This window comes from Quercus lobata, chromosome 4 (assembly GCF_001633185.2).
Source record: "Quercus lobata isolate SW786 chromosome 4, ValleyOak3.0 Primary Assembly, whole genome shotgun sequence".
NCBI lineage: Eukaryota > Viridiplantae > Streptophyta > Magnoliopsida > Fagales > Fagaceae > Quercus > Quercus lobata.
In genome coordinates this window covers 48,948,081-48,974,674 of record NC_044907.1, presented here as the reverse complement: position 1 = coordinate 48,974,674, position 26,594 = coordinate 48,948,081, and the positions used below count along the sequence as shown (strand labels likewise).

The 26,594-nt window shown below is 38.4% G+C and overlaps 2 protein-coding genes across 2 annotated transcripts; one reads left to right on the top strand and one right to left on the bottom strand.

Annotated features, from left to right (window-relative positions):
• Positions 1-11,280: 11,280 nt before the first annotated feature.
• LOC115985383 lies at positions 11,281-14,236 on the bottom strand. Its single transcript, XM_031108325.1, has 4 exons — positions 13,547-14,236; positions 12,374-12,553; positions 11,897-12,297; positions 11,281-11,817 (listed from the first exon to the last, which is right to left on the bottom strand). The coding sequence occupies exons 3-4, from the start codon at positions 12,293-12,295 to the stop codon at positions 11,281-11,283; spliced, it is 936 nt and encodes a 311-aa protein (XP_030964185.1). The 5' UTR covers positions 12,296-12,297; positions 12,374-12,553; positions 13,547-14,236.
• Positions 14,237-20,086: 5,850 nt separating this feature from the next.
• On the top strand, positions 20,087-20,548 carry LOC115985382 (sm-like protein LSM1B). Its single transcript, XM_031108324.1, has one exon. It carries the CDS (start codon positions 20,087-20,089, stop codon positions 20,546-20,548), a length of 462 nt encoding a protein of 153 aa, XP_030964184.1.
• The last annotated feature ends 6,046 nt before the right edge of the window (positions 20,549-26,594 follow it).

The window sequence follows — 26,594 nt, the reverse complement described above, 5'->3', positions numbered from 1 at the left end:
TTTATAGAAAGAGATTGTTATAATCATGTGAAAATGCAAAAGATGACAATGATTAGTACTAGAAATGCTCAAAACTTATTGAATCATTTTTAAGTCTAAGCATATAGAAGATCCCATGTTTTTTTACACAGTTCAAGTAGATCAAGAAAATCGCATGACAAATTTTTTCTAGAGAGATGGGAGATCAAGAGTTGACTATGATTGTTTTGGAAATGTAGTGGTATTTGACACTACATACCACACCGACAAACAATTGGGTAAAAATTGCAAATCCAAATCACATTACAACCAAGACCCCAAACAATAGATTTATCCCAAAAATATGGGATTCAAATCATCGATAATTACTATGTATGAGAAATTTCCACAAAAGATGATTTTTTTTAAAATTGCACTCACTGTTTACGGATAGCTGTACCTGTGAAAGGGGCCTAGAGCGATGGATTAGAAGAGGGAAAGAGCTTGAGAAGGACCATATAGAGAAAAGTATGGAGGGGTCTCTAGTCGGACCAAAAACCGTGATGTTTTGAGACTCGAGACTCAAAGAAGAAGCCGGACCACACGATCTTGGGATAGAATGGTTTTCATTTTAAACGAATACCAAAACGACATCAGAAAACGAACCAAACCAACCACAGCAAGGTGGCCACACAATGAACATCCACAATTTTGATGGAGATGAGAGAGGAACAACCCATGGTACTTGAGTCGTCATTCATGAAGAGAGGAATCATGGGTGAAAGCCTGAGAGGAGATGTAACTTCTATGAGGGCTAAAGGAGCACCCCTATTTTAAATTGAAAAGTGAAACTCCCTCAAAATTTGTTTAAATATGCAAAATTTGAATTTCGTTTTCAAGCATTAACAAAGCACCCTGAGTTGGCAGCCAAGTTGATGTAAGCAAATTAATTTGTGTTGGCATGCTTTTATTGGCTAGGACTACAAAGTCAACATGCTAACCTTATAGTCCTGGGCTATGCAATAATTCCCCTTGATTTTATGATAGAAGAAAAGACATGAAGAAATGAAAAAGAAGTTGATAATAATAATTTAATAAAGTAGTAAAGAAGGAAATCAAATTTTTATTTTTATCTAAACAAATTGCTGTAACTTTTTTTTGTTGTTGTAATTTTATACTTCCTCTTTAAATTTAACGTTTATATATATATATATATATATATATATATATATTAAAATTTAATTTTTAACTTTTGAGCAATAAAATATTTAAAATACTAACCAGGAAAAAAAATTAAGAATAGTTTTACATTTGAATATTTATTAACAATTTGTTAATCCATATATTTTGTTCATATCAATTTTATTTATTTAGTGAACTATTCTTATCAAAATGTTTTATATAGAGTGAGGTCTTCTATTTTTATCAACATTCTTTTATTTTAATTGATTCCTTAAAAATATCTTCTCAAAAAAGCCTGTATTTATTGAAATACGTTAAGTTAGATTAGGAATAACATATGAATACTTTTTTAATCGAAAGTGGATTAGTGATCAGACTTGAGTGGGAGACACTCTTATTAACATAGTTTGTTTAAAATTAAATTCTATTAGCTAAGTTAAAAATATATATATATAATTCCATTTCAAACTAAAATTCTATTAGCTAAGTCTTAAAAGAAGTTTTATCCCCCATTTATTTTGAAGAGTCCGGTTAATATATGCCCGTAAGGCATATATTAACAATTCATTTTAGAAAAAAAATAAAAAAAATTCAAAATTTAGAAAGCTGTCAAAAAGTTTGGCAGCTTTTTTAATTCCTGATAAAAAATTTCTTAAAATTGTTTACTAATATATAGCCTTAAAACCCTATTTTAAATATAGAATATACAATTATACCAAGATAAATTTTTGGCTCACCACCGTCAGAATATACATATATATATATATATATATTTATATTTATATATATGCCCTTAGTTATAAAAGAAGAAACCTACATTTTCTGTAATGATACTTAAAACTTGCAAGATACAATGGCTGGCTCTTATAAATGTGTTCTAAGCTAATACTAAATTAATTTTGACTTTGCGCTCACAACTGACATCTAAGAAACTAACCCAAAAAAAAAAAAAAAAAAAAAAAAAAAAAAAAAAAAAAGAAAAATGGAACCGTTTATTAATATATATATATACTGGGATTCTGATAAGGTGTGTGAAACTGAAAGGATTCAAGTTTTTACTAAGAAAACAACTAAGTTTTAATTTAAAAAAAAGTTGTAATGTGCCAAATTAGTCAATTTTAAAAATAGAATTAATATGATATAAAGAACTGTATAAATCAAAGGAGGATATAATAATATAATTAATAGTTTGATAATCAATCTTAGGAAATCAATAAGTGAAACCAGCATTATTTAGACATTAGAACTTCTATCCAATGAGAATGAGTTTAAAGGTTAATTATTTTCTTTTTTTAAAGAAGAAAGGTTTAATTAATTTGATTTGCTAACCATTGAAGTTTTATTCTCTTATGCGGATTATCACAACAAAAAGAAGCTGCAGTTGCTTTAGTCCAAACTAATAAAATTTTGTATCTAATCATAAAATAAAAACTATACAACAACAAAACTGTTATAAGAGAAAGAGAATTAGTGATAATGGTAAAGAGAAAAAAATTGATAAAGAAAGTAAGCCGTGTGCTTAAAAAAAATTGTCACACTTTCACGTAATAACTGTCATGGAAAATTTTATATTTTTGTTTTTATTGTTGATTTTATGATAGAAGAAAAGATGTGAAGAAAAAAAAAGAATTTGATAGTAATAATTTTTTCTAAAAAGAGTAGTAAAGAAGGAAAAAAATTGTTATTTTTATCTAAAATATTTGCTGCAACTTTTTTTTTTTTTTGGTTGCAATCTTATCCTTCCTCTTTAATTTTAACGTTTAGTTTATATATTAAATTTTAAGGTTTGAGCAATAAAATAATTAAAATACTAACGAGGAAAAAAAGTTAATAATAGTTTTACATTTAACTATTTATTAACAATTTGGTAAGCCAAAAAACAAAAAAAAAAAAACAATTTGAAAAAGCCATATATTTTGTTCATATTAATTTTATTTATTTATTGAATTGTTCTTATCAAAATGTTTCATATGGGTGAGGTCTTCTATTCTTATCAACATTTTTTTTTTTTAATAGATTTCTTAAAACTAGATATAAAATAACAAGATCTAAATCAAAAGGCCTGTATTTATTGCAATACGTTAGGTTAGATTAGGAATAACATACGATTACTTTTCTAATCAAAAGTGGATTAGTGATCGGAATTGAGTGGGAGACACTCTTGTCAACATAGTTTGTTTGAGATTAAACTCTACTAGTTGTTAGTCCATGCGATGCACAGAATAATTTAACAAAATTTATATATATATATATATATATATATATAACTTGCTCAAATAAATAATTGTTTCAAAACGAATATGTTTCACCTTCTATTCATAATATGGCTCAAAGCATATTATGATTTTCTTTTTCTTTTTCTTTTTAATCCAGAATGGTACAGAAAGTTAAAATATCAAGAGAATACAAATTGACTAAAAATGGATGAAACTCTTAACAAATTTAAGAATATTTGTGTATGTAAATCTTTCCATTTAAGAACTTTTATGGGCTTGCAATTAATGCCCAAAAAACCAAGTCAGTCCCTTCTATTTACCAAGTTGAAAATAGCAATGGTATACAAAAGGGGCACCCACTCCTTTTCTTCCAACATCAAAATTCGCAAGTAAGGATCAATGAATAGATTGTGAGCAATAATAAGAATCCACAACACAAACCTAAGTAAGAGAAAGCACCTATAACATATAAGATTCTATGAGACAAGCTATATAGAATTGAGTATATTTTCCCCAATAAAAAGATTTTAGTAAAAAAGACAAAGGAGAAAATACTTTGCTGACAAAATTGGAATCCTTTTGGCGTGGAATTTAGATTGAAAACAACTCATACCATCAAAACCCTCAAATGTCTAGAACTTAAATCCCTTTCGGGAATTTAGAAAGAAAAATTAGGCACTCATTTAGAGTAATTGGGCCATCTTCAATCTCTTTATTTGTAACTACCTGCTCCAAATGCTCAACAGCATTGGCAACCAAGGAAAACCTAGCAATTGCATATTGTTCGTATTTCTTATATATTTGTATCTAATGAGAGGATACTTGCTAATCAATCATTATAATAACTGAAGATAGTAAAATTTAGTCTGATGGGCCTATCTTAATGGGCCTGACGGATGGGTACTGTTTGGTCTTTGTAAAGATGGGCCCACGCGCTCTGAAGGCCCATCGCAGACAGACATGGTAAGGGCCCATGATCCGAAATCTCTATTTGCCTAGAAAAGCCCTAAGATCCAATAAGGGAAATTGTATCAAAGTCCCATATTGGAAAGATCTGGAGGTTAAGAAGAAAAGCAACTCTCTACCACTATAAAAAGGAGTAATATTCACGCAAATCAAGGTAAGATGATTTGACCCTCTCTAACGCCTCAAAATAACTCAAGGGACGAATTCTGACTTGACCTTCGGAGGGCTTTTGGCCGGCACCACACCGGTGCTCTCTAAGGGTTCTTCTTCCGTTTGTTCTTGTTGTGCAGGTTCGTTGACTCGCGAGTACGGTGTGACTTATTGGTGACAATTCTCAACGTCATCAGCTGGCGCCGTCTGTGGGGAATCAGAGAGACGTATAGTACTTCGTAGATTCCCAGACAAAAGAGTTACATGGTACTCACCCGCTCAATGGCAACCACGAATGACGTTCAGGAAGAAGCCCCTACGACTGCCCTTGAGAGACAGGTCAGGACGCTTGCCGCAGCCGTGGAGCGCCTCACCAAGGAAAACCACGACCTACAAGAGCAGCTGAACCAAAAGAATGCCGCGGTCAATAACCAAGGAGCGGATCAAGAGGGGAACAGCGCCGAAAGGAGAAATCAGGACGGACCACAGGGGAGTAACGCCCCGAGCAGACCAGTAAGACGGGACATAAGCATCCCTTCCCCGACGGACACTGCTCCACAATCCATCATCGCGGAGATGCAGGCTATGAAGGAGCATATGGATGTGATGATGAGCGCTCTCAAGGGGCGAGTGTCAAGTGATCTTGACGACCTTGTCAACCGGACTGACTCGCCATTCACAGCAGCCGTCAACTCCTTCCCCCTGCCAAATAAGTTCCGTATGCCAAGTATGGATAGTTACGACGGGGTCAAGGACCCTCTAGATCACCTAGAGACCTTCAAGACCCTGATGCACCTTCAGGGAGTGGCAGACGCGATTATGTGCAGGGCCTTTCCTACAACCCTGAAGGGCGCAGCGAGGATTTGGTTCAGCTGGATAGCGCCCAACTCCATCAGCACCTTCAAGGAGCTAAGCGCTCAATTTACTACGCATTTCATCGGAGGACATCGGTATAAGAAATCAACGGCTTGTTTAATGAATATCAAGCAACGGGAAGAGGAGACGTTAAGGGCCTACATATCACGCTTCAACAAAGAAGCACTTTCGATCGACGAAGCCGACGACAAGATATTGGTAGCAGCATTCACAAATGGGCTGAAGGGGGGTAAGTTTTTGTTCTCCCTATACAAAAACGACCCCAAGACCATGTCGGAGGTCCTTTACAGGGCCACCAAATATATGAACGCTGAAGACGCACTACTATCGCGAGAAGATAGACCCAAGAAAAGAGATAGACAGGAGGATTCCCGACAGGACCAGGGGCGCAAGAAAGGAAGGATGGGAGACCGAAGGGAGGACAAACGTCCAAAATCCATTGGCGGAAGGTTCGCAAATTTCACCCCGCTAAACGCGCCAATTGACCAAGTCCTAATGCAGATTAAGGACGAAGGGTCCCTGATGTTCCCAGGAAAGCTGAAGAGTGACCCCAGCAAAAGGTCCAGAGACAAATATTGCCGCTTTCATCGTGACCACGGCCACGACACGGCCGATTGCTACGACTTGAAGCAGCAAATCGAAGCACTTATCCGACAAGGGAAGCTGCAGAAGTTCGTCAACAAGGGGAGAACGGATCAACCCCCACAAGAACAACACCTCCGCCGAGAAAACGAGCGACCAAGACCCCCAATTGGAGACATAAGAATGATAGTCGGAGGGACTGCTGCGGCCGGATCGTCAAAGAAGGCTCGCAAAACATACTTTCGGATGGTACAGAATGTCCAGTTGACGAGCAGAGTGCCAAGGATAGCAAACGGAGAAGAACCTATTGTTGGGTTCACGGAAGAGGATGCACGACGCCTACACCATCCACACGACGATGCCCTCGTCGTCAGCGTGCGGACAGGAGACTACAACGTGCACCGAGTGTTGATCGACAACGGCAGCTCGGCCGACATATTGTACTATCCGGCATTCCAGCAGATGAGGATTGACAGGGACCTGCTAATACCGACAGACGCCCCGCTCGTTGGTTTCAGAGGGAGTAAGGTATTCCCTCTGGGTTCGGTAACGTTACGGGTGACAGTAGGAGATTACCCCCAACACATCACGAGGAACGTGACATTCTTGGTGGTCGATTGCTCGTCCGCCTACAATGCTATCCTTGGACGACCTACGCTCAACTCGTGGAAGGCGGCAACATCAACTTACGCCCTAATGATCAAGTTCCCAACGGAGTATGGGGTAGGAGAGCTACGCGGAAGCCAAGTTGCCGCACGAGAATGCTACGTCGCTATGATGGAGATGCAAGACCAAATCCAGGCCTTGAACATAGAAGAGCACCGAACGGTGGCGGAACCAACAGAGAAGCTGGAGGAGATAACTCTTGACAGTTCCAATCCGGACAGAACAACCAAGATCGGAACGCTTGCCAAACCCGCAATCCGTCAAGAGCTCGTAGCTTTTCTGAGGAGCAATAAGGATGTGTTCGCCTGGAGCCATGACGATATGCCGGGAATCGATCCCTCCGTCATGGTACACAAATTGAATGTATTACCCTCATTTCCACCCGTCCGACAAAAGAAGAGAGTGTTCGCAACGGAACGAGACCAAGCAATAGCGGAGGAAGTCCGCAAACTCCAAGAGGCAAGCTTTATCAGGGAAGTCTACTATCCCGATTGGCTGGCGAATGTGGTGATGGTAAAGAAAGCGAGCAGTAAGTGGCGTATGTGCGTGGATTTCACGGATCTTAACAAAGCGTGCCCTAAAGATAGCTATCCCCTTCCAAGAGTCGACGTCCTAGTAGACTCGACGGCTCAACACCAATTATTAAGCTTCATGGACGCTTTCTCGGGTTATAATCAGATCCGCATGCACGAGGCCGATCAAGAAAAGACTTCGTTCGTAACCAGCCAAGGACTATTCTGCTACAAAGTAATGCCATTCGGCCTGAAGAATGCGGGGGCAACATACCAAAGGCTAATGAACAAGATGTTCGCGCAGCAGATCGGGAGGAATGTTCAAGTCTATGTCGACGACATGCTGGTGAAGAGCCAGAAGGAGGAAGACCACCTCGAAGATCTTAAGGAGACGTTCGGTACGCTACGATCTTACAACATGAAACTCAATCCGGGAAAATGCGCATTCGGCGTAACGGCAGGCAAATTCCTAGGTTTCATGGTATCCCAGAGAGGGATTGAGGCTAACCCGGACAAAATCCGAGCCATACTAGAAATGGCACCCCCGCGAAATGTGAAGGAGATACAAAGCCTTAACGGCAAGATAGCGGCGTTAAATAGATTCGTGTCGAGAGCCACGGACAAGTGCCTGCCCTTTTTCCGCACATTAAAGAAATCATTCGAGTGGACGGACGAGTGTCAGCGAGCGTTCGAGGAACTAAAGGCATACCTATCCTCACCACCCCTATTGAGTCCCTCGCAACCTGGCGAAGAACTTTTCCTCTACTTGGCTGTCTCCTCTGTCGCCGTCAGCGCTGCTTTAATTAGAGAAGAGGATAATGCACAGAAACCTGTATACTACGCCAGCCGGGCGCTCCGCGGCGCCGAAGAAAGATACCAACCAATGGAGAAACTCGCTTTCGCATTGATAACGGCGGCCCGCAAGCTCAAACATTACTTTCAAGCCCACACCGTGAACGTAATGACCGACAAGCCCTTGCGAAGGGCACTGAGTAATCCTGAAGCCGCAGGTCGACTGACACTGTGGGCAATAGAATTGAGTGAGTTTGATATCAAGTACCGTCCGCGTGTGGCCATTAAAGGACAAGCTGTAGCCGACTTCATAGCGGAGTTTACGCGTGACGAGGACAAGGGGGCAGAAGAACCCCCCAAGTGGAGCATCTTCACCGACGGGTCATCCAATCGGCGAATTGGAGGGGCCGGCATAGTGTTGCTGTCGCCCGAAGGGGACAAGATCGAATGTATGGTCCGTCTCGACTTCCCCATTACCAGCAATGAAGCAGAATACGAAGCGGTGGCGGCAGGACTCGACCTAGCCAAAGCCGCCGGAGCTGAAAGTGTGGCCGTCCATTGCGACTCTCAGGTCGTGACCAATCAAGTAAACGGAGACTACGAATGCAAGGGGGAAAGGTTGAAGAGATATCTTGATCAAGTGAGAACGAGAGTCAACGGACTAAAAGCGACGGTCGTCCAAATCCCCAGGGGAGAAAATGAGCTCGCCGACCGGCTAGCCAAAGCCGCCTCAGCAGAACATGTGATGACACCGGGTAATGTACTTTCCTTCGTTCAACTCTATCCACTAATAGACCCCGACAATATGCAGGAGATACGCTCCGAAAGAAACTGGACCACCCAGATAGCTTCATACCTGAAGGACGGGTTACTGCCACAAGAGAAGGAGGCAGCGAGGAAGCTGAAAGTCCAAGCGGCGAGATTCATCTTGATAAGAGACGTTCTTTACAAGAGAGGATTCTCCCGCCCTTATCTAAGATGCCTCGGGGTTGAAGAGGCAGACTACGTAATGAGGGAAGTGCACGAAGGGATATGCGGGAATCACTCTGGATCGCGGTCGTTGGTGCACAAACTGGTACGAGCTGGGTATTACTGGCCGACCATGCAGAAGGATGCCGAGTCGTACGTTAAGAGCTGCGACAAATGCCAGAGGTTCAGCAATTTTATCGGACAGCCAGCTGAGGAACTGACCCCTATGACGGCTCCATGGCCGTTCGCACAATGGGGACTGGATATCATGGGACCCTTCCCAACTGCGGTAAGGCAGCTCAAGTTCTTGGTAGTGGGTATTGACTACTTCACAAAATGGGTAGAAGCGGAAGCCTTGGCCACCATTACAGAAAAGAAAGTTAGAAGTTTTGTTTGGCGGTCCATCGTATGCAGGTTTGGTATTCCTAGAGTCCTTGTCTCGGATAACGGGAGGCAGTTCGACAACAGCCACTTCCGGGATTTTTGCACACAGCTAGGAATAAAAAACCACTACTCATCACCCGCCCATCCTCAGGCCAATGGCCAGGTTGAAGTCACGAACCGATCCCTGCTAAAGATTATCAAGACTCGGCTCGAGGGGGCAAAGGGAATATGGCCCGAAGAATTACCGAGCATACTGTGGGCGTACAGGACAACGGCGAGGACTCCGACAGGAGAGACGCCATTTCGACTGACATACGGGAATGAGGCGGTCATCCCCGCAGAAGTTGGCCTCACAAGTTACAGGGTTCACAACCATGACGAAGGCAGGAACGACGAATCAATGAGGCTACAGCTGGACCTGATAGATGAGGTAAGGTCGGCAGAGGAGCAAAGGATCGCAAGATACCAGGAACGCATGGCCAGACATTACAACTCCCGGGTCCGACACAGAGACTTCCAAGTAGGAGACCTCGTACTCAGGAGGGTCATGGGTGCAGCTAGAGACCCTACACAGGGAAAGCTCGGCCCCAACTGGGAAGGACCTTACCGAGTCACGGCATGGAAAAGGAAAGGAACATACCACTTGGAGACTACGGAGGGGGAGAAGCTACCGCATCCATGGAATGCGGAGCATTTGAGGAAATACTACCAGTGATAGTAACACGGCGAACAGCAACCAATTTTCCATTTGGCTTTTTATTATAACTATTTATAAGTTTTTTCTTTAACATGTGTTTCTCTTGCTACAATCCTGTCGTGCCTTTTTTAAGCCCAAGGGGGCAGGCACTTTTCCTTTACGCAATTAGATACCATTATAATCTTCTTCTACTTTGATGTCACTACAATTGTCCTCGAACTTAACGAATGCTAGTTTAAAGTCCATAATGTGGACGGATCACCAAAACGGTGAGAATTCTACATATCCACAAAGTAGACGGATCACCAAAACGGTGAGAATTCAAAATGTCCGCAAAGTGGACGGATCACCAAAACGGTGAGAATTCTACATGTCCATAAAGTGGACGGATCACCAAAACGGTGAGAATAATACAAGTCCAAAAGTGGACGGATCACCCAAAACGGTGAGAAATTCTACAAGTCCACAAAGTGGACGGATCACAAAGACGGTGAGAATAATACAAGTCCACAAAGTGGGCGGATCACCCAAAACGGTGAGTAAATTCTACAAGTCCGGAAAGTGGACGGTATATGCGTCATAATGTGGACGGATCACCAAAACGGTGAGTAGTTATACAAGTCCACAAATTGGACGGTGTAGCCTCCACAAAGTGGACGGATCACAAAGACGGTGAGAATTATGCAAGTCCATAAATTAGACGGTGTATCCGCCACAAAGTGGACGGATCACCGCAATTCAACACTTCCACAAATTGGACGGTGTACTCCTCAAAGTGGACGGATCACCCAAAGCGTTTAATAATTCTACATGTCCATAAAGTGGACGGATCACCAACACGGTGATAATTATACAAGTCCATAATTTAGACGGTATCAGTCTCAAAGCGAACGGATCACCGTAATTAAAATTAGAGATATTTACGCACCTAAAACGGTGAATAATTCTACATGTCCGAAAAGCGGACGGACCTACAAAACGTTTAGTAATACTACGTGTTTGTAAAATGGACGGTATAGCAAAAACGGTGAATAAATTACGTACGTACATAAAGCAGACGGCTCTAAAACGCCCACAAGGTGGACGGACAACATGACGATATAATTCAGCTTCAATAGTTTAGCTTATAAGTGGACGGATCAACAGACGAGCTTGTGCAAATTAAAATTCAAAATAAAAGTAGACGGAGAAAATCCTTAACGGATACAGATCACGAAAAGACAATGAATGAAAAGCATTGTTCAGTACAAATGAAACTTCAACCAAACCGTCTACAAATTATTAACAATACATAAAAAGGGAGACGGATCCTCATCAACAATTATATAGGTTACTCTGCTTTATTGGGGTCGACAACAGCGACCTCATTCGGCATAGCGGACTCTCCGTCACCCTGAGCTGCCTCTTCTCCAAAGAGATCCTCCGTATTTTCGGAGGCGACGGGTAGAGCAGACGTCTGACCTTGATCAGTTAGTGTTATCATGGACAAGTCCAGATCTGGGTAGGCCTTCTTCACCTGACGGAGCGAATCGTCGAAGCCTTGAAGGAACGATCCTGCCAGCTCCTTCAGCAAAGACTCGGAGTTGTGATATTCGCTGACGGCGTCATCCCTTGCATGACGGAGTTTTTTCTTCAGATCCTTCACCTCGTCTGCTTTAACCTTCAAGGCCTTCCCAGCCTCCTCCGTCCTCTGTTCAAGTTCTTCTCTCGTCTTCTCAGAGAGTTCGAACTTCTGCTCCATCGTGGCCTTCCACTTGTGCAGCTGGCTAAGCTCCTCTTCCGTCTGCCCAAGCTTTGACCGTACCCGTTCCAGAGCCACTTCACGGTTGAGGCAGCGGTCCATCAAGCCCTTCATCATAACCAAGGACTGAAATAGACAAAATTAGAAGTGTCAAAAATGAAACTAGGGAGTGGACGGACATAAACTGAAGGATAAGGAAAGTTACCTGTCCGACGGCAAATAACCCCGTCTCCCCCATCACCTCCGTCGAATGATTCCCAAGATCCTCATAATCCTCTGCAGAAAGTATGGACGTAAGCTTCTCCAAAGCGAACTTCGAGTCCTCACGGAGAAGGGGAGGGGGCTTCTCCCCGCTGACGGGTGGAGCATGCATTAGGCCCTTACCGGCCCCTTGTTTAACTTGGGTGACGGCCTTAGGGCCCTCAGCCATCAAGCCCACCACGGGCTCCATTGACACCTTTGGCTGCTTGAGTGGACGGTCGGACTTTGGTGGCTGCTTCCTCTTACCCGATGACCCCGGCACACTGGGAACAACGATCTCACCCGTCTTCTTTTGCTCGACGGCTAGAGATTTTATCATTGCCCTTCTCTTGGCGTCGTCCATTTCTGCAATACAGGACGGATGATGATATTTTTTCAAAAATAAAATTTCAATTTCAAGGGTAAAAGTAGACGGACTCACGTTTGTGTATTCTTTCGTCGTATGCAATGGCCTCACGGGTAGGTTCTGGACCGTCACAATACCAGTGTATTGTCTTTGGATTCACTAACTTAGCCCAGGTCCTTTCCTCTGGCCTAGTTTTTCTGCAAATCTCTTCAAGGAAACTAAATTCCTCGAGGCTAATCTGCGGACGCTGTCTACCTGCAAAGACAGACGGTCAAAATACGCACATAAAAGTGTACGGATATGTAAAAAAGGACAAGTAAGACGGATATATACGTAATTGGTTTATTATTCCCCAAGTTGTATCGACGGGCATGTACTCCGTCTCTCCTGGACGGTTCATCCATCTGTCACCCTCCAGGAAGAAGTAGCGACTCTTCCAGTCTCTATTTGAGTCTGGGGTCTCAAAGATAATCTTCAACAGGGGACTTCGACTAGCAAAACGGTACAACCCCCTTGATCTGTCAATCTCATCTGGACGGTAACAGTGAAGAAATTCACGGACCGTCAATCTCCTTTCTCCGTCTGACCATGCACCATAAAGAATCTCCATTGCTATGAAGACCCTCCAGGCGTTCAGAGAAATCTGGGTGACGGACAGTCCCAGGTAATGTAAGAGTTCTCTATGGAGTGTAGAGAGCGGGAACCGAAGTCCAGCCTTCAACACCTGCTCGTACACTCCAACGCCTTCTACCCCGTCATAATAACATTTCTCCGACACGTAGGGGAGACGGATTGGAATGTAATCTGGTATCTGAAAATTGGTTCTAAAGGTACTGAAGTGTCTCTCCCGGATGACGGACGTGAACCTATGCACTGTCCACTCTGGTAACATGATGAACTGCCTTAGTCCATCAGCACCCACAACGGACTCCAGTGCTTTATTCCCGTCGTCAGCAGGACCCCCTATTTCAATTATCTCCACATCCTCACTTGTTGAGGACGAAGAGGATGCAGACGGACTCCTATCTTCGCCTGGACTATCTTGGTCTTTATGACCGGACGGGTATACACTCTCGTATTCCGTCCCGTCACGAACCACCGATTGGTTACTTGACGCACTAGACATTTCCTACAATTAATGATGAAACCTAAGACTTGACGGGTTTAAAAAACATTGACGGGTATAGTAAGCCTAACAATGCTTGGACGAAAATGTAACTTGAATGTGAAATTGAAGTAAATACTTACCACACCTGGCGTAGAACGGGTGACGGTTGTGGTAATTGGTGGTTACCAGTACTCGACGGATTGCTCTGACAAGGTTGACGGTTCTCTCTGACAGACGTTTTCTGTTTGGAAATGCGAAAATGAGAGATTGAGACGCCTCATATATATAGGAGATGCACGGAAGACGAAGCGACGCTTCGATCCTATACAACGGCCATTCAGAGATTGACACGTGGCATGCTAATAAATGCTGACAACCTGTCTGCTCGCATCAACAGTTTGTAACCGTTGACTCGATTAAACCGTCTGAAATTGCAAGATACCCGTCATCATGTCTGACGGTTAAATCCATATGAAACCGTCGTCCTATCTGACGGTTGGATCCGTCAAACATTTTCAACCTTCTGTTTCGCGAATCCCACTCCGTCATCAAAATACCCGTCACGCCCATACATTAGAATCGTCACCCCATTGGTCCTTTGACCTAAAAGCAGACGGACCATTGGGGTGAAGGGGGCAACTGAAGATAGTAAAATTTAGTTTGATGGGCCTATCTTAATGGGCCTGACGGATGGGTACTGTTTGGTCTTTGTAAAGATGGGCCCACGCGCTCTGAAGGCCCATCGCAGACAGACATGGTAAGGGCCCATGATCCGAAATCTCTATTTGCCTAGAAAAGCCCTAAGATCCAATAAGGGAAATTGTATCAAAGTCCCACATTGGAAAGATCTGGAGGTTAAGAAGAAAAGCAACTCTCTACCACTATAAAAAGGAGTAATATTCACGCAAATCAAGGTAAGATGATTTGACCCTCTCTAACGCCTCAAAATAACTCAAGGGACGAATTCTGACTTGACCTTCGGAGGGCTTTTGGCCGACACCACACCGGTGCTCTCTAAGGGTTCTTCTTCCGTTCGTTCTTGTTGTGCAGGTTCGTTGACTCGCGAGTACGGTGTGACTTATTGGTGACAATTCTCAACGTCATCAATAACCTTTATGAAATACTAATATTGAGATGCTGCAAACGGTAAGATTAAAGATTGATTAGCATGTAATATCATCACAACCAAGGAAACACCTTCATAACCAAACCGAATATAAAATTCCCAAGTAATAAAAGAAAAGACAAAAATAATTTTAAACTAAATAATTGTCTCTTATCAATTTAAGTGTATGTACCCAACTACGGCAACAATAGTAAAGACCAATTTGCACAATAAAAAAATACATAAAGAGAAGAAAAAAGTCATTCAGAAGAAAAAAGTAATTAACCCAACAAAGGAATTTGTTGGCAATTGTTTTTGTTGAAAGTAAGTAATTACCCTATTGAGAGAAATAAGTTTTTTCTTTTTTTTTTTTTTACATTTTCCCCAGAATAATTCTTCTATGATAAAGAGGTTAAACAATACCAGTTACTCCAAGATTTTGTTTTAAAATATTGTTGCAAACACTATCAATAAAGAAAATCCAAATGAAATCAGGGCATACATTCATGATTTTATCAAGAAGTTCTAACTACTATTAGCTAGAATAGCATGCTAAATTTCTGTATGTTTCAATTGAAAGTATTAAAAGTATTACGTTAGCTTGAAGGTACTATGACTCATTTCACATCTATTTTAATCTCTCTATTTGACAACAAAAATCCAAAACATTTTTAACTACAATACTTGCAATAGTTCTAATAAACAATATAATTTGTCAAATTTTTAACTAAAATTCTTGGAAAATCCTAAAACAATAAATGTACAATTTTGTAGAGGCATTAATAAACTTAGAATAATAATACATATAAATTTTCATAAACTTAGAAGAGTAGATGTTTATTAGATTGCACATTTCTTGTAGGAACACTTTGTGGCATATCTGTCATTGTGCTAGCTACCCTCAAGAAAGCATACCTTGCTTTAGAAACTTGAACTTCAAACAGTTTCTCAATTATATAGAGCCCCTAAAACAATAGGGGTAAGAAACCATTATTGAGAGCAGAATATATCCTTGGAGCCTTTCATTAAAATAATAAACGAAATAAGCATTTCACAGTTATCATTATTCTATTTCCACATAATCTAAACATGAAAATCAGAAGAACAAACTACATATTTGTACTAAAATTATAAACTTTGACACTTTCAATGATGATGGCTACTCATAATAATAAATAATAATGATGCAATGATACAACAAAGAGAGAGGGGGGGGGGTGGGCTATAACATAAATTTGACATGGACCCCAGAAATTAATATTTAAAACTGAAAGCATACCTTGCTTAGAAAGGTAAAAGAGTCTCTCAAGTATATAGAGCCCTAAAACAATAGGGGTAAAAACCATTGAGAGTAGAATATATTCTTAGATTCTTTCATAAACTAAAATAATAAATGAAAGGAAAAAATTAAAAATTAACCTCTAACTTTTAGTTTTTGTCATTTCAGTCCTCTAACTTCTAGTTTTGTCATTTCAGTCCTCTAAATTTCAATTTTTGTCAATGTAGTATTCCACTAGACATCAGTTAAGTGGTGTCGTTAAGTGAGTCAAAACGATGCTATTTTGGCTCTAATTTTTTTTTAATAAATTTTGTAATTAAAAGAAAAAAAAAAACTATTATTAAAAAAAACATTTATGGGGAACGACATCGCTTCCCTTCCCCTGAAATCAAAACCAAAACATGATGACTCACTATAGCCCTAACTGAGAAAATTGGGGGAAAATTGGAAAAGGAGTTTGGGTCGGCAAGGGAGACTGACTTTGAGAGAGAGACTGAGACTGAGATTGAGGCTGAGTTTCAAAGAGAAACCGATATTAAGACCAATTTGAGAGAGACCAATTTGGAGGCAACATGTATTCAATCAGTGTTCTTATCAGCTTCTAACTAAATATTTGTTTTGTTTTCATGGTTGAAATACCAAGCTTCATGGTTGTGTTGTTATCTGATTGTTCATTATAGGTTACGAACTGATCTTAGTGTGATGTTTTATGGTTATTACAAGCTTGGGATGGTAATCATGGGTATAAGGTGTTGTATATATGATTCTGGCTGATTGTGTTTTATCATTAATTGGTGGAGTTTTTTTTTTTTTTTTTTTTTTGGAGCTTAATTGGTGCTTTCTAGTATGACAATGTCAGTCTCTCTCTCAAACTCAGTCTCCCCTGCCAACCCAAACTCATTTTCCAATTTCCCCCAATTTTCTCAATTAGGGCTATAGTGAGTCATCGTGTTTTGGTTTTGATTTCAGGGGAAGGGGATCAAACGACATCATTCCCCTCAAATGTTTTTTATTTTTTTCCTTAGTAACAGTTTTTTTATTTTCTAAATACAAAATTTATTAAAAAAAAGTTAGAGCCAAAATGGCATCGTTTTGACTCACTTAACTAATGTCTAATGGAATACAACGTTGACATAAATTAAAACTTAGAGAACTGGAATAAGAAAACTAAAAATTAGAAGACTGAAATGACAAAAGTAGAAAATTAGAGGTTCAATTTTATATTTTTGCCTAAACTAAATAAGCATTTCACAATCATCATTATTATATTTCCACAAAAACTAAACATGAAAATCACAATAACAAACTACTAAATTTGTACTAAAATTATACACTGACACTTTCAATGACGATAACTATTAAACCAGTGCAGGAAAAATTAAATTTGAACTCATAATGGAGATTAAATTATAAACTTACTTTTGCAATCAAATTTAACAAAAGATTGGAATAATTAAAACAAAAGAAAAAATTACCTTTCGAATTGTCCCCATAGTTTCAGAGTTCATTAAATCCTATGCAGATTAAAAATTGTCCAATAATAATGAAACTAATCAAAGGAGATCTAGCAATTCTAGGTAACATGATATGATCATTCTTTGTTGCTTAGCTACCAAATAGGTTATTGTTTATTGATGTTTAGTCACCAATTAAGTAATCCAATAAAAAATAGAGAAATAAAAGATACCACTTTTAAATTCATTCTTCAAATGTTACACCAACAAAATCATTAGAGAGAGAATTACAGAGAGATAGTGACAAAAATGGTGAATCTACAAAACAAAATATGATTTTGAATAACGAATTACATCCTCTAAAACATGCTTAATTTCAGCATTTGTGTGTTTTCTCAGGGTTTGAAAGAAGCAGATGAAAGATGCTTCGTGAGAGTGGCTGGTGTTTTAGGGTTTGAGAGAAGTGGATGAGAGAGGTGAGTGAGAGTGGCTTTTTAAAATAAAACGTAAAATAAAAAGAAAAAGAAAAAGGAAATAGTGGTGATATGGAAAATTGTGAGAGCTTAAAAAAGAGTTATTAAATAATTAAAGGCTTCGATTTTATGGTATATAGATTAGGTGAGTTTAAAAAAATATAAAATTCCATTTCAAACTAAAATTATATTTTCACTAAAACCAAACAATATATATGAAATAAAGATAGGACATTGAAAGCTTAACTTGAAAATTTTGGTAGGGTCAAAAAGAAGATCAAAGAAAGATTCATTAAGTGAAATAGGAAACTATTTACCAAGCTAAGTCTAAAGGACGTGTGGGGCTCAAGGATTTGGCCCTTCTTATTGATGCTCTTTTAGCAAAGCAAACCTGGCGGCTTCTACATAATAAAAATTCTCTCTTCTATCGAGATTTCAAAGTAAGATTTTTTCCTGATTGCTCCATCATGGAGGCTGCGAAGTCTACTTCCAGATCCTATGCTTGGAGGAGTATTCTAAAAGGAAGGGGTGTGATTTAAAGAGGGGCACGAGGGAGAATGGGCTGCAGAGATTCTATCTGGATGGATGTGTGGCTTCCATCTCTTCACCAACCTCGGGTTCAATCCCCAGTAATTGAAGGATGCGAAAATATGAAGGTGAGTGCACTCTTTAATCCAGATTCAAGATGTTGGGACAGCGAACTATTAGAAGGTTTATTTGTTCCCCACGAAGCTAGCATGATTAAATCCATTCCAATCGGCCAATCAAATGTGGAGGACAAGCTGCTTTGGCCGTTTGTTAAATCTGGTGTTTATTCGGTTAAATCTGGATATCAATTTCTGCTCAAAGACACTCCCCTTAATGATTAGTCCCAACCTGATTCGATGCAAACTAAGGAGGTTTGGAAGGATATTTGGAGCTTGAATGTTCCTCCGAAGGTGCGAAATTTCCTGTGGAGAGCGTGCAAGGAAGCCATTCCGGTGAAAAAGAGCTAATGTCGTCACAAAATTCTTCTCGAGGACTGATGTGAGCACTGTAAGCAAGCTGTTGAAGATGTTGTTCATGCACTTTGGGGCTACCCTATTCTATCACCGGTTTGGTGTTCATCCTCGACTTGGTCCTTTCGAGGCTCAACCTGGTACGCTACATCATCAAAGCTGACAAGGACCTCGCTTGGTTTGCAATGCTGGTATGGTCTATCTGAAATCGCAGAAACCGGCTTCTTACAACTACGGATAGCTATCCTCTCTCACAACTGCAAACCACAGCAGCTCAGATTCTTGATCTTTTCCAGCAAAACCAGCCAACGCTCCAGCTCCATAGCATGTCCACAACCACAAGTCCTTCTAGCTGGTCTCCACCTCCAGCCCCTTGCTTCGAAATCAACTTTGATGGAGCGGTCTTTAAGGAATCATATGAGGTAGGCGTGGGAGTAATAGCTCGAGACAGCAATGGCTTGGTCTGTGCCTCCGTCTCGGAGAAGATACCTCTCCCTCCCTCCTCTGATGATGTGGAAGCTTTGGTGGTAGCACGGGCCATTCTCTTTGCACAGGAGCTGGGCTTATCCTCGATGATTTTTGAAGGTGAATCTTTGGTGGTTATCAACACTCTTAATAGCAGGGAGGAATATAATCGTTGGCATCTTATGGTCATGTTCTGGAAGCAGTTCAATCTTCTTTAGGTTCTTTTTCTTCTTCTGTTTCTTTCTCACATGTTTGCAGGGTAAGAAATAATCTAGCAATACATGCAAGACATGTTAGAGTCTTTTTTTTTTAATTTAGATAGAAGACGTTTCATCCCACTCCATGACGTTCTTGTAGCCAACCATGGCTGATTTTCTTTTTTCATTAATAAAGTTACGATATCTTGAGTCTCAAAAAATAAAAAATAAAAAAATAACTACTCTTTATTGTTGGTGTTTGATAAAAAAATTTAAAACTTATTTGTATTTGTCAGTGTAATTACCGCATCTTTATGTTGTTGTTGTTGTTGTTGTTGTTTTTTTTTTTTTTTTTTTTTTTTTTTTTGAGAAAAGCATCTTTACGTTGTTTTATATATAGGGTTGGTGCCACTATGTTAGTGACTGTGTGTGCATGCCTTGTCTTCCACGGTCCTAGAACTGTGTTAGGGCTTTTCTATTACAACATAAAAGCAACTGCCCTCTCTTTCTTTAGCTATATCCAAGTCGTCAACAATAAACCCTAAATAAACACCGGACAGAAGAGACCAACCCTATTCGCAAAGAATTATTTGCCTTTTTATATTTTTTTTTTTCTTGTTAGGCTGTTAAATAGGGTTTGGTGGGAAGTATAAGAGAGAAACCCGAGTTTGGGTTGGTTTAGTTTCCAGATAATTTGTTAAACTAATCAATGTCTGGGGCAAGCATAGAAGATGTCTACCTCCCTCCTTCTCTTGCCAGCTATCTTGACAAGAAGGCGGTTCTTCAGCTCCGAGATGATCGAAAATTGATTGGTGTACTTCGCTCTTTTGATCAGTTCGCCAATGTTGTTATGGAAGGTGCGTATGAGAGAATTATTGTTGGTGATCATTATTGTGACCTGCAGTTGGGTCTGTATGTGGTTCGTGGAGAGAATGTTGTTTTAACTGGCGAGCTGGATTTGGAGAGAGAGGAACTTCCCCAACACATGACTCGTGTTTCAGAAGCAGAAATTACTAGGGCACAGAAAGCAGAGAGGGAGGTTGTTCAAAGATCCATCAGAAAAAGGTTGGAATTTCTGGATTTTGACAAGTTAAGAGTTGCTAGTTCATACACCTGTTCACATGCTCAATCTCATCCACAATTTTGTAGCTTCTCACCAATAGTTTTGTAACTTGGTAACACAATATGCTCTTTAGGGTTCAGATCAATTTTATCTCATTGTTATAACTATCAAATCAATTATCAACAAAAAAATTATAGTCGGTATTTTTTTTTTTTCCCTCTTTCTTTCTCTTTCTTTTCTATATATATAGTTGAAGAATGTAACAAATTAAATCTCACACACACTTCTTTTTGCGGTTTAATTTGTTACTTTTTTTAAAAAATTATTTCAATCTTTTTTACTTTTGAAACTAATAACTTGTTACTTTTTAAAATTTTGGGGGATTAATTTGTTATAACCCTTAAATTATAAGTTTCAAATTTAATTTATATATATATATATATATATATATATATTCTTTGCCTAAAGAGGAATTTTGATATTGGAATATGGATTGGTTTAAAGATTGTGAAGGCAGCTATGTCACTAAACAACTCTTGGATTTAACTGTAAGGTGTAATCATCCTAGTGGGCCTATGCAAAACGAAAATAGTAGGATAGAATAAACACCCCACCCCACCCCCTCCATTTGTTGATTTGTTGTGGGCCTTAGCAAAGTCAATTTCAGCAAGTGGTTCTGTATATGGCTTTACTGCTTTTGACATTGAATTATTTTGTGGGTTCTTCTGATAGTTTTGGGGCTGCCTTTGACAGTGATGGCTTACCTTTTGGGCCTAATTGAGATTAATGCCAGGTGTCCACTTGATAAGTTTCATGGGTTAGGCCCATAGGTTGTGTGTATTGTTTCATGGCTCATGTCTGTGCTTTGAATACCCACTGGATCGAATTTAAGGCTTTAAGTAATGGCCCAATTTGAATAGGTCTTGGGTTGGAAATTCATTACTTTTAATAAAAAAAATCGGTGGCCTTTGGCGATAAATGTTTGGGCCCAACTGCAGGGGTTTATTTCCACGGGTTCTGGGCTGCAAAAAAGGTTGTTTGGACTGAATTTGTGGGCTCTTAGCCTTGCTGGTTTACTGTCCAGAAAATTGCCTCTTTAGCACCAGTTAAAAATTTTCCTGAGAGGTAATTGAATCAGCTCAAATTTTTGGGGTTCAGTCTTGAAAAATTTTAAAACATATATATCAAAAAGATTTTTTTTTTTTTCCTTTTCAAAATTTTGGGAGGTTAAGAACATATTGTGGCTTGTATACATATGTAAAACTGCCTCCTAAAAACTTGAATCCCAACCCTTACAACCCCCTCTCCAACACAAAAATTTTATACTTGTAAAATAACCATCACTAAAAAGTTGTAATATTCTTAACATCCCTTATTGAATGACATTTTTTCGGGAATTACAAAAATAAAAACAAAACAAAACAAAAAATTAACTCTGCAAAATATTTGATTTGTGACAAGGACATGCTGGATTAATACCATCCAGGCCAACAATTTGCTACATTTCTTTCCTTATCTTAAATGGCCTAAAGAAATATTTCTTAATTTATTTGGAAGTCACCCAAGAATATTGGTTGGGATTTTTTGTAATAATACTGCACGGAAGGTGGGCAGGTAGTGGGATTTATGTGGGTGTACCTAAATTTAGGACATGAGATATTTATACGAGTTACTACAGGCACGTCCCTCATAAAACAATTAGCTGTGTTTTTAATGGTTGGCTTTATGGATTGAACAGCTAGATATAACCTAAGGTTGTCCTATCAGAAAGAACAATAGAACTAAACAAATAAATTAAGAAATACATGGGATTAGTCTCAAGTTCTTGTCAACAATGCGAGGATCAATCATATTAGAAATTATGGTGAGCGATGTGCAAGTCAACAAAAATTATTATTATCTAATATAATAATAATAAAAAGGTATTATTATGTATTAACAAGAATATAATTTGTCATGGGCAAAGAAGCCTCACAGAAATTTCGTGTTTTGTTAAGGTAGGTGGCTTCCAGGGGCGGCACCACCTTATGGCTAGGGTGGTCCTAGGACCATCGTAACCTGAAAAAAAAAAAAATTATATATGTATATACACACACACACACACAAAATAATTTAAAATTTTATATTTATCTACCTTTAAAAAAAAATTTGGGAATACCCTGAATTTTTTTTGTGCCAATAAAATTAAATTTTAGTCCATAATTTGAGTAACTTCACAATATATTAGGGTCTTTCAAGTAAAAAGAATCACATGTTTTTATATTCTTTTAAGCCTATACTACGGCTTTACTTTTAGTTTTTGCTTTACCTGACACACTATCATTGTACGACTACTTTTCCTCAAAAACACGTAAATTTAGCTTTTTTCATTGTACAATTACTTTTCTTTTTTCTTTTTCCGATAATTTTGATTAGAAAAAAGTAGTAGTTATGGGGCTGGGGAATTTGTGGTCCGGGCCCACTTGACATTAAGGGCCCAAGACCCGGGCCGAGGAGACCTATTGCCGAGGACGATCTCACGCTCAGCACCTCACAGAACGCCTAAAGAAAAAGACAAACTCAGTACAGGGGCAGGACAAGGAAGAAAGTTGCCAATCCTGTTGTACAGAACCTTGCATCTGACAGGCCCATGCTCCTCACCATGTTATTTAGCTTTTACAACCACCCCCAACCACTCCAGGTATGGACTGATAGGACAGGTCTACACCCCAGAAAGTAAAACTTACACGTGGACACTGAGAGGGAAGTAAAGACTAGTATAAAAGAAAAAGATAGCTAAGGGGGAAGGGAATTCCCCAGAGGAAGGAGCCCTACAAAAGGGAGAATGAGAAGAGTATTACACTCCTCGGACACTGTCTGAGGACCTAAACCTTACAAACCGCATCGACGGAAGGCTTAACTAGGTTTACACTCATGTAAACCTCCATAAAAACCATGATTAAACCACTGTCTGGTGACTAAGGCCTAACCTTTTAACCCCATGCTCTACAAATCATATTGTTTGGGCCCTTTACGTACGAGCTCACAATTATGTATGGGTCGTTACAAACTGTGTCCCTACAGTAGTTTTAGTTAACTAAGTGAATAAACTTAAAAAGGTACTTAATTTTTATATAACATCAATTAATTCATTATGTATATAATAAAATTTTTATTTTTATGATTATAATTAAACCTGTGATTGTCTATTTTAAGGAAATTTGATTAAATTTACAAGAAAAGTGTCACTAAATATTATGTTTTTACATTCTGCTATCATATTATTAGTAATAAACTTATTATATTTTTATTTATATAATTTAAAATTTTATTAATTATATTATTTATGACATCACCGGTTCGACCATCGATTGAATCTCGATCCAACCAAAAAACTAGTAACCAGTCTCTTTTCCAGTTCTTTCACCGTTCTAATTTATAAAACCATGGAAACCACCCCCCCCCCCCAAAAAAAACCTTGAACAAAAATCTAGAAAAAAAAAATTATAATAAAACCACTGAGAAGGCCCAAACCAAATGCCAATAGAAAAGCCGAGTACAAGATCAATCTCATCTCAAACTAAGACTATCACTACTCCAACACCAACATGATTACATTTTTAATTCAACAAATGTTTTTAAAAAAATCCTCACTGCCTCAGTGCCTCGCGGATTCATATGTCATTAAACAATTTAAACTAAAACTAAATCAAGTATAAAGGCTAAAAGGAAACAAGAAACTCACTTACTCTACACGGCCATCGTCGTCCATCCATGTTCAGCAACACTAATAACAACCACAACTGAACTCCACAAGCTTTATGTTGTAAAACTTTATGTATTTGCGTTTTTTTGTTGTTGTTGTTGTTGTTGTCGTCAATATAAAAATTTTTCTTTTTATTAGATTGTGTAATTTATGCTTCTTCCTAGAAAAAATTCCTAGAGCCGCCACTGGTGACTTACATATGCTTGAGAAAGGGTGTACTTGGGTTGGGTGGTGTGGAGTTAAGAACTTGATAAATACTAATATCGATTGATTTGAAACTAGCTCATGGACACCTAGGACATACGAGGTGTACCCAATCATATCTTCATTTTTTTAAAATATATAAAATTTAGGCTAAAATGTAATATTCACTTTCTATGTTTCACCAAAATTCATTTTCAATCATCTAACTTTGTTTTTGTTTATTTCAGTCCTCTAAGTTTCAAATTTATTCAAATATGATCTTTCCATAACCCCAAGGGGTTGCTTAGTGGTTTCTAAGTCCTCGTGATATCCATAAGATCCTATGTTTGAAACCTGTTGTTAGCATCTTAGGGCCACCTCATGGAATTCCTTTCCATAATTAGGAATGGCAACGGGTGGGTTTCCCATTCCCCTCCCCCACCCCACTTCCTCTTCAGGGTGGGTTTTCTTTCCCCACCCCATTCTAGTGAGTCCCACAAGCGCCCACGGGTACCCATCCTACCACACCCAAATTTTTTATATATAATTTATTAAAATTTTATTTTGCATGCATTAAATTAAAACTCATAAAATATTTATAATAATTAAAAAACACCAAAAAAAAAAGTTCTAACATTACAAAACATTCTCAAAGCATAACAATACAAACAATTCAAGTAATAAGAAGTACAAAAACAATTCAAACATTGCATTACAACATTAAAAAATATAAACAATGTAAATATTAAAACATGAAAGTATAAATTCAATAATGTAATATTAAAAAATATAAAAAATGTAAAGTTAGAAGGCTAAAAAACAAATATGTGTGTTTTATAAAAAAACTTATTAAAATATTTTTTTAATTATACAAATATAAACGGGGCAAGTGTGAGGGAAAATGTTAACCCCATCCCCACCCCATTTGTTATGCGGAGCGGGTAAAACCCATCCATTAAGGTCGGGTAACGTGGGTACGTGTTTAAGTTATCATCCCTACCTGTAATAACCTAGTGCATATGGGATGGGGGAACTACATATACTCAAGGGAATAATCAGATATTCGAAGAGATTTGGACACCCTCATTTGTCCAAAAAAAAAAAAAAATTATGATCTCTCCATCAACTTTATTAAATGTTGTTGTTACTTCTCCAAATTTTTAATTTTTTTCTTCAATTTTTTTTTTCAAAAATCCTATTAATTATTGAAAACCATTTTCCAAAATTATTAAAAAAATTGATGGTGAAGCCGTAATTTTAACAGGAATTGACAGAATTTAAAACTTAGAGAACTAAAATGAAACAAAGTTAGAAAACTGAAATAAATTCTAAGAAAACTTAGATAGTGGGTTTTGCATTTTGACCTAAAATTTAAATAGAATTCTTTAGATGCAATATACTAGGTTTTTCAATTATCTTCAAATGCATGGTTGCATTGAATTTAATTATTTTCAAAAAAGATAACATTATTCATATTCCATTGGTCAATCTACCATATGCTTGAAATAAATTAAAAAGCCTAATACATTGTACCCAAAGAACTGTATTTAAGTTTTACCCTAGATTCACCAATAAGTGTTTATCAAAAAAAAAAAAAATCACCTCTAAGTTTCTAAATCCCAAGATTCCCAGCCACTCAAAAATAAATACAAATCCCTCTGTACTATTTTTTGTGTTCCACTTTATATTTCGCCAACCACAACTTGTCATGTATTTGTTTAATATTCCTTATAAAATAGTTAAAGTTTAAAATAGAAAAAAATCAACACATGATAAATTGTGATTGGTGGAACATAAAATGTGATACAAAAAATTTTTATTCCTCAAAAATAACGCATATCGGATAAATTATATATCAAAACAAAAATGAATATAATGCTATTGTTCAAACATTAATTTGAGAATGATGAAATTCTCCTACCTCAGGGGCAGCTGCACTTGTAATTCAGGGGGTTCAAATGAACCCCCTGACTTCAAAATATACATATATATATATATATATATATATATATAATATTTATTATTAATTCAATTACTTTTAAAAATATTTTTGCACAATTTGGCTTAAATGTTGCACACCCTAATCACAAATCAATTTAGCTCAAAATCAAACAACATAGATCAGCTTATCCTAAAACTAATTAACAACACAAATCACTCTTCCTTTCTCTCATGGATATCATCTCATCTCTCTTCTTTATCTAACTCTCTATGTATAACTCTAAG

Bases quoted from the DNA above. Each gene is read 5' to 3' on its own strand.
- LOC115985383 (XM_031108325.1), bottom strand. From the start codon at position 12,295: ATGGACGACGCCAAGAGAAGGGCAATGATAAAATCTCTAGCCGTCGAG. The intron at 11,818-11,896 runs GTAACTTTCCTT...TGTCTATTTCAG, and splicing joins GGTTATTTGCCGTCGGACAG to TCCTTGGTTATGATGAAGGG.
- LOC115985382 (XM_031108324.1), top strand. From the start codon at position 20,087: ATGTCTGGGGCAAGCATAGAAGATGTCTACCTCCCTCCTTCTCTTGCC.